Here is a 13,002-nt window from a genome sequence, read left to right as displayed (position 1 = left end):
TTCTGAAGTGTCTCATAGTTACACAGTTACACATCTACAGTATGAATCACTGTACTGAGTGTTCAACAATATATATGAAATATAATTGGTTAAAAATACATTTCTACATGCTTACCTGATGAACTCACAGAGATCTCTGGGGTGCAGTAATGTCGACTAATACAGGATTGTCTCCAGGTCACCAGAAATCCGTGATTTTTCAATAGTGGACAGATGGAATGCACCACTTTAACTTCCCAGTCAACTAAAAAGCCACGACTTCTGAACTATAAATCAATGGCATTTCAATATAATTTTCCAGTCAACCATAGATCAGTTACTTTTCAACATGGACAGATGAGATGTACCACTTTAAGAGGGTTGTGATGGAACTGTTCAACTGATAATAGCTTTAATTTCCGGTCAACTATAAATCCATGACTTTTCAACATCATTGTTGTCACCTGGTTAACTATAAATAGATTAACTATAACAAGAAAACTCTGAATTAATGTTAATTCAATGTTATTACTATTACACTGTCAGGTTTCATATGTATTTTAACATTCATTTAGCATTAAGATTTCAATCTTGACCATAATGATGATTCAGATAAAAATAAACATTTCTTCCCCTTGAACATCACTTCAGCTCCTCAGTGGTCCATTTGACTGTTTTTTGAACCTCCGTTAGAGACACCTTGATGACCTCTCATTCATCCAAGCTCTGTCTCTCATGATGTCCTTCTGCACATCAGTTAACCAACTAACATCCTTCCCTGATTTTGGCTTCCACAGGGGTCTTTCTCTACATGCACCCTTGATTTTAAGTTATGAGGCAGATCGCTGATGTGCTGTGATTTGCATGTTTTTAATTTATTTTTTATTGTGTTTTAAATTATTGTGTTGCATGGGTTTGGTTTCATTTTTGTTAAAGTTTTGTTTTGTGGTGTAAATTCTTACTGTTTTAATTATTTCATGTTTTTGGGAGAATATTCTGACTGATCATGTTTCCCTAACCAAGATTGTCTAATTAACTTGAGTCCTGTGGTATGGGTTGCCCTGGGTCAATTAGCAGTTATGGTGTGGAGTTTGTTAATTAAGGAGGCCTGTGCAGAACTAGGGGAGCCGAGATATTTGGAGAGATGAGCTGAGTACTGAAAGGAGAGGGCTCCAGATATGAGAGGCCACGAGTTGGGGCTCTGCAGAGCTTGGGACTGGACAGAAGAGCCCAAGAGTGGACAGGGTGGAAATCGAGGTGGGTCTGATTGGATATGGAGTTTGGAAATAGAAGCTAAAGTTGGAGTTGTCCGCCATTGCCTGCTGGCTGCTGGCGAGGGGGAGGGGTCCAACCTGATCAGACGCAGCTCACTGCAACGATTACTAGGCAAGAAGCTAGAGCCTCCCCAAGCTGATGGGGCAACCCTGGAAGTGGTAAGGTGAGGGAGCTGGTACAGTGGTGGAAGTAGTGCTGCTCAGCTGAGGACCCATGGTTTGGAATCAAGAGAAGCTGAGCTCCTGAGCAGTCGTGGAATTTAAGACTCCAACGAATCTTTGACTGAGTGGTAACGAACCATGTGCTGGATGTCGCTGTTGTTTTTATCCTTTTTTGATTGTACTATTTTTCTCTGCTCATTGTTTTGAAATTCCTTATTGATACCATTTTTAGGTTAACATCTCAATGCTCAATGATTACAGTAATACTACTAGTGTAAATGGTGTTAAGAGCAACAGGCTTGCAGTGTTCCAGTGTTCATCCTCAGTTCAGCAAATGCATCTGTCATTAGGGTGACTATACATCATCTAGTTCAGTTTTGCTGCTGTCTTCTACCAGGGTTGGCTTATTACATCCATACTGCTCACTATTGTTCCCACTGTGGTGTAGCATCTGTATCTCCAGTTTTCATAGCAGCTGTCTTCTACTGATGTTATAGCACCGAGCACCCAATGACATAACCTCTGTCATTGGGTCGGCTGGCATAATGGTGTAATGTGAGGGTTTGTTCTATAAACAGAAAGATGAAGACAGATAACGTTCTTAACTGCACACTTTGTTTAACACAACATTCACCGAGTGACTTCTCTAACTAGTCAGAAGTTAGAAAGTCCTCGACTTGGATAAATATGGGAAAACCAACTAGCTAGATTCAAGAAATCATAACTGTTTTGAAAGTGAATATGTAAACATTATAAGCATGTAATCGTGTAAATACCAAAACATGTAAATATTAAATATAAATGGAAATGTGTACATAATTACATCTGTAAACATCATAAACACATCCCTGTAAATCAAATGAAATATGAATTTACTTCTACACCATACAAAATCATTCAATTTAATATTTAAGTCCTTGCCCGTCTATTCCTTGTATATGAATCATAAATTTAAAAAATAAACAGGTCTAACTCATTCTGTGTGTGCAGGGAGTTCTGACATATGTCTCCATAAAATGCGATAGAATTAGGTTTTATTTTCATGAATGCAAGTAAGCATATCATAGTATAGTTTTTACTTGAATAAACAAAAGAACCGATTCAACTGTTTTCCTACAGTTTGCTGATAACTTGAACGCAGCACACAAGCATATGATGTGTTTAAAAGCATCGCGTGTTCACGAGTACAAGACAGTTGGAGCTCCGGGGTCCGTTTTTTTCAGACTCCCTGGCATCATACTTGAGGTGCTTTCGTCCGTGTAGCAGATTAACGGGCTGTCATGGAGCGCTGGCGGGGCAGAGTGGCTCTGGTGACCGGAGCCTCGGTCGGGATTGGGGCGACTATAGCCGTGGAACTGGTCCGGCTCGGTATGAAAGTAATGGGCTGCGCCAGGGACTTCGGGAAAATACAGGTTTGTTCTGAAGTGGAAACTCAGATCCTGCAGAGAGTAATTTAATGTAAACTAGCTCTATCACGGAGTAAATTTTTATGTTAAAGTTGCCGTAATGCAAATAAATAAATAAAGCTTTCAGACTTACAAAAGAGAGGCTGGGCGAGCAGGAAGCATTAAACTATTATAAACTGACGAAAGCATGTAGTTACAGCACATATTACATTATTATTTAACTGCACAAGTGTTTTGTTAACAGCCACTGCACGGAACGTTAAGTTTAATATGGCACAGAAAGTAGGAAGTTGGACACGTGACTCTCATCTGAATTGTAGTTTTCATAAATCAAAATGTTAAACACAACAATGAAATTCGCCTTTTGCCCTCTTTTTCTTGAATTGCCTATGTTTAACTATTCTTTAAGCTGGCAGACCATCCTAACACACAAGTCAGCATTTTCGATTTGGTACTCACTGTTTTTTTTGTTTGTTTGGGGTTTTTTTGAGCTTTGATAGAAAATGCTGTTTTCAAAGATTAGCCACAACCATCCATTTAGCGTATAATAAATGAAGAACTTGACTTTCTGAACTTATTTTTATTTCATTGATGAAATGCATGAACTGTTTGAATCATACCTCAAGACAAAACCAGAGAAAATGCTTTTGCAGGCATCATCACATCATCATGTGCCTGCTGTTACAAAATGATTATTAGGTCAGTGAAATAAGCAAAACTCAAAAACGGGCAGAACATCCAAACACAGGCAAACTACTGTTTGTGGATGATACGCATGGGTCACTGAGCTTTGATATGCAAACTGAAAACTCAAATCAATGTATTTACAGTAACTTAATATACATGTTTGAATAGTAGATTTGTACACATTAAAAACACAAATGGGATTCTGAAGTCTGTCAGCTTTTTCTATTCTGGTTTCAGAAACTGGCAGCAGAGTGTCAGAGCGCCGGCTACCCTGGTGTTTTGGTGCCTTTCAAGTGTGACTTGACCAAAGAGGAGGAGATTCTGGCCATGTTTGCAGCGATCAAAGAGCAGCACAAAGGCGTGGACGTGTGCATCAACAATGCTGGCTTGGCTCATCCAGAGACGCTGCTAAATGGCAAAAGCAGCGGCTGGAAGAACATGATGGATGTAAGAGCTCAGAGATATTGTAGAAATAAAATACTTGTTTTGATCTGCAAGAACGTTTCGCATTGCAGATCATTGCATTGTAAAAAGTAATTCACATTTGTTGATTTCAGATATTTTCTTTACGTTTTATTTATTTTCTTGGTTACTTACAGGTGAACGTTCTTGCTCTGAGTATCTGCACACGTGAAGCTTATCAGTCAATGAAAGAGAGAAATGTTGACGATGGCCACATCATAAACATAAACAGGTGTGCAATTTTTCACAAACTTGTAATATTGTTATTACCATTTAGGGCTGCCACGATTAGTCGACTAGTCACGATTACGTCGACTATCAAAATCGTCGACGACTGATTTAATAGTCGACGCGTCGTTTGAAGCTTTGTAAGATCACAAAAGACGCAGGAATAAGTAGTAGGATTTAAGAGTGTAATAACGGACTGAAACAGAAGATGGCAGCACTGCATGTACAAGGATGCCAGCTGCCGTTAAACCCCGAAGAAGAAGAAGTAGTTCTGTCCCAGAATTCATAACGCAGCCCAGCTCAGTTGTCAACAATGGCGGCAGCTAGGTAGTTTTAATATTACTCTTATTATTCTTTCTGGGTCACAAAATAAACGTTTAACATATTTTCAGGCGAGAATGTAGCTGTGTAAACCTCAAATATCTGCTCAGTTTATCAAGACACCACATATTTTCAAAAGCGCTCCGAAGTTTTCGGAGACGTCTGTTACCCACTAGCTCGATAGCTAGCCGGGGGCAAGGCTCACTAGAGCCGCTGAGAACACCGGACTCCCGGCAAATCGTTTTCAAACCCACCGCCGTCTTTCGCTACTCAGGTTAAACATACATAAGTCTCTTAGATAACTTAAAAATGTTATTGTTTGGCTTTTTTTTTTTAGTATTTTATTTGTTCCTGAGCAATGTTCCCTCTAATTTTTCATGTGTCTGAGCGAACACACAAACTCCCTGAGCGGTCCCTTGGACCACTGTGAGCGACATCAGATGTGTGCACTGTGGTCACGCCAGCATCTAATCCATCCAAGTTACATGGTTTATTAAAATTATCAAATTACGGCATTTACATTTATGTTAGACTACTTTTAAACTGCTTTAGCCCATTTACAATGAAAATGTAAAAAAAAAAAAAAAATCTTGTTCATGACCTGTGTAGTATGTTAACACTATTGGAAGTAAAAATAACTTGAACTCCAATTTTGAAAACACAACTTTCTTTATTTTTATTTTTTTTTTATAAAGCTCTGACTTGTATTATGAGTCTGAGTCTGTGGTCTGGGAGAGAGTCCTGTAACTCTGTCTGCAAAATACAGTAAATAATGACCCAATGTTGGGCAATTAATTATATAGTTCTTCAAAAAAGTTACTCAGTTTGGGAAACAACAAAGTTTTTTGCAGCTATTTTTTTTTAAATGCAGCCAATGCATTTTTAAATAAACATTTCAAACTATTTACAGAACAATCAGCTGTTCTGCATCAAACTTGATGCCACACAAATTATTTGTGCCACTCCAAAACATAATTTCTGTCCACTATGAGATAAAGGAGAACAACAGCCTGATACCTTCAGGCCTGACAACAGCAGATGTATCACTCCTGTAACACCTGTAACATTCAGCAGTTGCCTCATTGTTCTGACACACACAACAAAACTATTGACTACACTACACACTAACTACACAAGATTTGCGCTAAACGTCTCAAATCTCTCACATCTCAAAACACCGCCGTCACTCCTAAAACTTCCTCCCGTTTCTTAACAACTAGATGCCACGTTGCCATATCATTTTTTGATTGGTCGACATGGTACTTTTTTTGGACGAATAGGAAAGAGAGAGGGTTGTGGGGGTTTGCTTTTGCTCACAGGCTTTCGAGCCTTTTTCCTTATAAAACGCCGTTTTTACCGTTTCTTCCAGCAGTAAATATAAACAATGATAGTATTCAGGAAGAAAACCAAACATTGCAGATGTCCTGCTCACATCTCCAATGGTTGGACACGTTGTCGTTAACGTGGCTTCACTCCACATCAGCCACACCGCTTTGCTCGCTAAAACACCGGTGTCGGCACATAAGGACGCTGTCATAGCCTGTCAACGACGTTGATTGGCTGCGTATATACGAATCTGAATCGCATTATTGGCTGGGCTATGGGATAAGGTGGCATCGTTCTAATCCCATACGGGAGCAGCCAGTCACTGACTGACTAACACTGCAAAACAGAACTGTTAAAGTTTTAATTTTAATTTCAATTCAGGTTAGATTTTTTTTTGTGTGCAACGCAGATTTTCTGTGTGCAGAGACCGTGCCAGCAGTGCGCAATTGCGCACGTGCGCAGCTTAGAGGGAACATTGTTCCTGAGTAAATCGGTTTGCCTGAGATTAAAGTTATAGTTTTTACACAGCTGAATAAACGTCAAGCAGACAACTGGTTATCAGAAGTGTGAGATGCTCGAGATTATACTCCGGTGTCCCGTTACATTTTAGATAGCAAGGAGTTTATTAAACTTCACCGAAACAATCTGCAAATTTCATTAAAATTTAATAAACTATCATCTTGTCTTTATTTTTAGTTAGCACATACTTTAAACACTTAAAGCTGTAAGCTAATGATAGTTATATAAGAGCAGATGCATGCTGGTGCAATAAGCTGTACGTTTTACGTCCAATGGATGCATGATCTGATTAGTCGACTAATCGCAAAAATAATCGGTGACTAGTCGACTATCAAAATAATCGTTTGTGGCAGCCCTATTACCATTATCTTCATTGTACCACAAAGTCTCATTTTACAGAAGGAGAGTGCCTAGTGGCTGGGCCTTAGCTTAAGTGGCCTACTGGCAACCATCAGTCTAGTAACTGAATATTTCAATTCATTTTAATTATATTTATATAGAACCAAATCACGACAACAGTCAATTCAAGGCGCTTAATACTGTAAAGTAAAGATTCTACAATAATACACAGAAACCCTGGCAATCAGACGACCCCCTGTGAGTAAATACTTTGGCGACAGTAGGAAAGAAAAACTTCCTTTTAACAGGAAGAAACTTCTGGTAGAATGAGTCAGCCATGACTGGTTGTGGGTCCAGTTAACTATTAACAAAGTCAAAGAGAAACTGCAAAACATCAGGATAAAATAACTGTTGCAACCTTATATACAGTTTTGTGGGCAGCAGAGTTTCTTACATCATTTAGACATGACTTCAAAAAAATACCAGATTAGTAAGTGTTATTTTATGCTCACCTGGTTAATGCCTCATAAATCTGTTGCAGCATGTGCGGACATCGTGTAGTTCCCAAAGCTGTTCTGCATTTCTACACTGCCACAAAGTATGCTGTAACCGCCCTGACGGAGGGACTGAGGCAGGAGCTGCGTGCAGAAAACAGCCATATCCGAGCCACAGTAAGACTGTAACCAATCTAAAAGTGCCTGAAACACCAATATTACAGTTTTCAGATACACACATGTAGTAGTTTGTGAAGATCCTTCATTATCAGCTCTTTTTTGCAGTGTATTTCTCCTGGTTTAGTGGAGACAGAATTTGCTCTCCGGCTCTACAGCAACAGTCCTGATAAAGCATCTGGTGCATATTCTGCATATAAGGTAAAATTATTATTCCTACTATTCATGCACTGCTAATACGGAGCAGAGCAGATAAAATGTATTTCATTTGGATGCCAGTCTAGCTCACTGGGTCAAGCAGGCGACCCATATGCCAAAAGGCCACTATAGGGGCTCAGGTTTGATCTGGCCTGGGCCACTTTCTGCATGTTATTCCTTCCCTGCTTTTCTGTCTGCTCTACTGATCTATAAAAATAAAGAAGAAAAGGCCCAAAATAAAGATATTTTTAAAGCTATTAATCATGTTCAACTTCTCTGACAGCCTCTGGAAGCAATAGATGTTGCCAATGCTGTTACATACGTGCTCGGTGCTCCTGCTCATGTTCAGGTGATTTCCTCTTATTTTAATTATTGGTTTTCCTGATTTGCTGTTTAAACATCAGCACTTTGCTTGTAATAATATATAAAAAACCATCTTTCTTTCAGATTGGAGATGTTCAGATGCAAGGTACGGAGCAAGCTTAAGGTTGACCTACATGATCCCCCTGAATTAACCTACTTCCTTACTACACTTATGAAAATGATGAGTTATGATCTGGTCATGAAACAGTTTTGTTTATGATGTTTGTCCTGAAAGTTTTCACTGATTTATAAAATAAAATGTTTTTCTGGGGGAAATGTGTGAGTGTTCTTATTTCACTGAAGGAAAACTGATTTAAAGAGCAGTGTATGGTGGAAAACATACAATTGTAGGTGTAAAAATATCTCAAACATATATTTCATTCCTCCAACAATAGTAATAAAATGTAAAGTTAATATATAATACCTGACTAATTCATGGGAAAGTAAAGTCTGAGAATATTAGTTAACAAAGTTAACTCACCGTGTGTAAAAACAAAAACTGTGGTGACTCTTTGTGACGAGGGAAGAGTGAAAAGTAGCTTCAGATTTCGGTTAACTAAAATACTTTTTTCACACCTTGATTCATGTCTTAGCATATTCCAACTTAACTAAACTATAACAACACCAGACCTCACCAGATGGATTATGCAGCCAAGTCTTTTTTTGACTAGTATTTTTCCTACTTGTGGTCACGATGACTCTAACTGAGCCTACTCTGAAAAAAATTAATCTTCTTGTTTTTGGAAACATTGGAACAATTGCTGACATGTGTTTTTTCCACTGATTATCCTGTTTTTTGTGTTGTTTGTACTTTTCTATTTTCCTTTGTACTAAAATGGACTTATATGTCCGAAGTAATGTTTCGATGTAGAGGGAGGATAAGCTTTCTGTTTTGAGCACTAGAGGTCACAAGCCTGACTCATGACAAGTGTTTGTGATTAACGGATTTCAAGTCTTGCAAATATGTCTTTTCACGTAGTCATGTGTGCAGTGATATGTAACTTTTGAGGACTCACAAATGCGTGGCCCAATCCACGCACAGATACAAAGCAAATTTACTACAGGTAAGTCTTTATAACAAATATATCACATCAAAACCTGAACAAATACGTTCAGCGTCACGAATCGTATAACTTCCTCTTTCAAAAACCTTTCTGCGCACAGAAATGTCTGAAACTACACGTATCATCATCATTTCTACACTTTACTTATAAAGCCTTAAATCCCTGTGTATCAATCACCTGAGAAGTACAGATCACAACGCATACCCATGTGGGGGCTTTGAGACAAATATCACGCTGTCAGCTTCGCACAGTTCCACAAACGTAAGCTGCATTCATTTAAAACTGGGACATCTCGGCTTCCTCTCTATTCCTGTGAGAAAGTCTGACAGTTACAAAGAAATGCAGTGTTACCAGCTGTGTTAATTTACTAATCAGACATAAACATGAAGATACTTTTTTTTTTTTTAAATGAATGACGCCATCTCTTAATACTTTTTCCTAAGTCAAAAATGTTGTTCATTTCCTGTCTTTGTTACCATCCGACTACACTTCTCCAGCCAGAATGGCATTCTGTTGTCATTGCTGTAGATCCTAGTAGTGTGGATCAGTGAATCGGTGTGTCATTCACTCATGACATAAAGCTTGATGTCATCCATGTAAAGGAAGTCGCTGACATTTGCTCCTTTGCTTCAGACGTTATCTGTAGCCAGTCTTGTTAATGATTTGGCTGAGGGGGGTTCAGGCCTATGCCGAGCAGCACTTGATGGAGATTTGTGTATTTGGCTTGAGGTTGGCCTGTAGCGTTGTTCGCCACTTCCCCATTGAATTCTTGATGAAGGCTCTTATGGTCCTGTTGGTCTTTTACAGTTCTAGATAGGTCAATTGAGATTAAATTAGTTTTCATTTGATGGATATGAGTAAATGTATTGTATTATAGTTTTCAAGAGAAGTAACAAAAGAACTGATTTAACTGTTTCCCTACGGTTTGCTGATGACGTGAACACAGCACTGTGACCACTGTTTTTAAGCGCTCGGGGCGTTCATAGTCATGTTCACAGGGTTCACAGAACATCCAAACACAGGCAAACTACTGTTTGTGGATGAGATGCAAACTGGAAAGTCAAATCCGTGTATTTACAGTAACTTAATATGTTTGAATAGTAGATTCATACACCTTAAAAACACAAAGTGGATTCTGAAGTCTGTCATCGCTTTCTATTCTGGTTTCAGAAACTGGCAGCAGAGTGTCAGAGTGCCAGCCATCCTGGTGTTTTGGTTCCTTTCAAGTGTGACTTGACCAAAGAGGAGGAGATTCTGTCCATGTTCGCAGCAATCAAAGGGCAGCACAAAGGTGTGGTGTGTGCATCAACAATGCTGGTTTGGCTCACCCAGAATTGCTGCTAAACGGCAAAACCAGTGGCTGGAAGAACATGATGGATGTAAGAGCTCAGAGTTATTTTAGAAGTAAAATATTTGTTGTAACGTTTTAGTGAAAGTAACATTCACAGGAATAATGTCCCAGCACAACTTTGAACTGTAAAAAAGTGATACATGTCATCATCTCTCACTGGTTTTAATATTGTAGCTGATCAGTGTGCATTAACCTCACAGTGACTCCAGCTCTTAAACTGACTCATTAATAGTTTTTAAAGCTGTTTATAACCGTTTTTCACCCACTGTGTGCAAGAAGCAATGAGTAAGTGCAACATCCAGAATGTGCTGATTCCTGATATTTTGTTTTCTGATTTTTTTTCTTGCAGGTACATGTTCTTGCTCTCAGTATCTGCACACGCGAAGCGTATCAGTTGATGAAAGAGAGAAATGTGGATGATGGACACATCGTAAACATAAACGGGTTCGATATTTTTACTGTTGATATCAACCTGTATCATTATTATTATTAATATTATTATGTTTTCTTTTACCACAAAATCACATTTTAGAAGAGGGAAACTACCCGGTGACTGGACCTTAGCTTATGGGGGCCCAAAAGAGCTACATCAACAGTAGAAGCCATAGTGGTTCAATTCTGGTCAGGGGCAGAGACCCTGACGGTCTGATCACCGTTTGCCAAAATTGGCTATAGGCATGGAATGTCACTTCTCAGATGGGGCTAGTGCACAAGATTCAAACATACTGACTCTGTCTAGTCAGGCTCACCACAACGCACAACTCAGGTTTTGCAGCAGTGCTGCTGACTTCAACTGAGGAAAGAGCCAGACAGTGGAAGGAGAGTGGGGTCTGGGCATCTCTGCTCAGATTGCTGCTTTGCAACCTGAACCTGGACAAGCAGAAGGACATAGATGAAGGGATGGATTTACTTCTTAACTGTGCCAAAATCTCCCAGTGCAGCCTTGATTTTAAAAGCAGAGCCAGGAACAGAATCTATGCAGATGTCTAATTCCACTTATTATAGACTCTTAAGTCTAATGACAAGTGTCACTCGTGCAGTAAAAAAGGTCTGCAGCTCAGGATTTTATCATCATATTAGTATTACAACATTTAGGAAGCAAAATAACTGACACCCAATTTAAAGATCTCATTGGGGAAAAGGTGTATTAGTCTTCATAATTAATAAGCAAAAATCCCATGCAGTATTTAAAGATGTCCTTAAGAATCTCTTAAAACCCAAAGTGACATCTGCATTTTATGGTGGCCAATCAGCAATCCAGAACCTGAATATTTCCAGTTAACTATCAACAAAACAGCTTTGTAGGCCTCGTGTTTCTTACATCATTGAGACATCACTTTAAAAGAGTTACTTTACTTGCACATTAGTGCATGCTGTTTAATGCTCACCTGGTTAACAGTTTATAAATCTGTTGCAGCATGTGCGGACATCGTGTAATTACCAATCCTGATCTACATTTCTACACCGCCACAAAGTATGCTGTAACCGCCTTGACAGAGGGCCTGCGGCAGGCGCTGCGTGCAGAAAACAGCCACATCCGAGCCACAGTAAGGCTTTAAAAACACTGTAGGCAGCTCCAAAAGTCACTTTAAAACCAACATTACTGTGATGAGACACTCACACACAGTATCCACTCTTTTTTGCAGTGTATTTCTCCCGGTTTGGTGGAGACAGAATTTTTGTCACGGTTCTACAAAAACAATCCTAATAAAGCAGCTGGTGCATACTCTGCATACAAGGTAAAATAATTATTCCTACACCTCATGTACTGTTGATGTGGTAACTCAAATAATAAGTCATTAATCATGTTTCACTTCTCTGACAGCCTCTGGAAGTAACAGATGTTGCCAATGCTGTTACGTATGTGCTCAGTGCCCCTCCTCATGTTCAGGTGATTTTTCTCTTATTTTTATGCCTTACTCTTTTTCTGTATAAATATCAGAAGTTTTTGTTTTATATTAAAACACTGTTCTCCCTTCAGATTGGAGATGTTCGGATGCAAGGTACCGAGCAGGTTTAGAGTTGAACCACATGACCTCCCTGAAATTATGCACTTCTTCAGTACATTTATGGGAATGATGATTTATGATCTGTTCACAAAACAGTTTTGCTTATGATGTTTGTACTGAAATTTTCTACTAATATATAAAATAAAAAGAGAGAAAACTGGCTGGCTTATTTTCCTTGTGGGACAATGGGCTTCCACCCCTTTGTGTTTTGACCACTAGGGGTCATAAAAGGTGCAGGTTAACATTTACTGCTAGAAGATTCGCTCAGAGAATCTGTCAGATTAAAATAAACTAGATTAAATTAATGCTGATAATGCTCTCTTGGTCTCTGAGTATGTAAGTTTATAAAAAATAAAGGACAAACTACCGGACAAAAGATATTTGACCTGTGTGTTAAAATGTCAACATGGATGTAGGATTAAGCTTTACTGAATAACACAGCATGGAAGATTTTCTGATGAAAGGCAAGCCTGCTTTAATCTAAATCTGTACTTCAGTCCATGGAGAGCTGCCAGAAGGACTCTCAGTTCGGAGGAAAGCAAAGGTTAGCTAAGGACTCCCGGCCTCAGACCACCACCTTTCTCATGTCAGTGTATATATATGTTCAGTTACACTGGACATACATTTGTATATATGCACAATG

The 13,002-nt window shown here is 39.0% G+C and overlaps 1 protein-coding gene and 1 pseudogene across 1 annotated transcript; both read left to right on the top strand.

Moving 5' to 3' along the window:
* The first annotated feature begins 2,577 nt into the window (after window positions 1-2,577).
* On the top strand, window positions 2,578-8,211 carry LOC134641267 (dehydrogenase/reductase SDR family member 11-like). Its single transcript, XM_063493610.1, has 7 exons — window positions 2,578-2,827; window positions 3,746-3,955; window positions 4,108-4,202; window positions 7,245-7,374; window positions 7,483-7,575; window positions 7,856-7,921; window positions 8,020-8,211. The coding sequence occupies exons 1-7, from the start codon at window positions 2,696-2,698 to the stop codon at window positions 8,056-8,058; spliced, it is 765 nt and encodes a 254-aa protein (XP_063349680.1). The 5' UTR covers window positions 2,578-2,695; the 3' UTR covers window positions 8,059-8,211.
* A 2,033-nt stretch (window positions 8,212-10,244) lies between these two features.
* LOC134641421 (dehydrogenase/reductase SDR family member 11-like) lies at window positions 10,245-12,382 on the top strand (annotated as a pseudogene).
* The last annotated feature ends 620 nt before the right edge of the window (window positions 12,383-13,002 follow it).

Source organism: Pelmatolapia mariae, linkage group LG14, assembly GCF_036321145.2.
Source record: "Pelmatolapia mariae isolate MD_Pm_ZW linkage group LG14, Pm_UMD_F_2, whole genome shotgun sequence".
In the NCBI taxonomy this organism is placed as follows: domain Eukaryota; kingdom Metazoa; phylum Chordata; class Actinopteri; order Cichliformes; family Cichlidae; genus Pelmatolapia; species Pelmatolapia mariae.
Note: the sequence above shows the minus strand (reverse complement) of the source record. Positions and strands in the feature narration are given on the sequence as shown.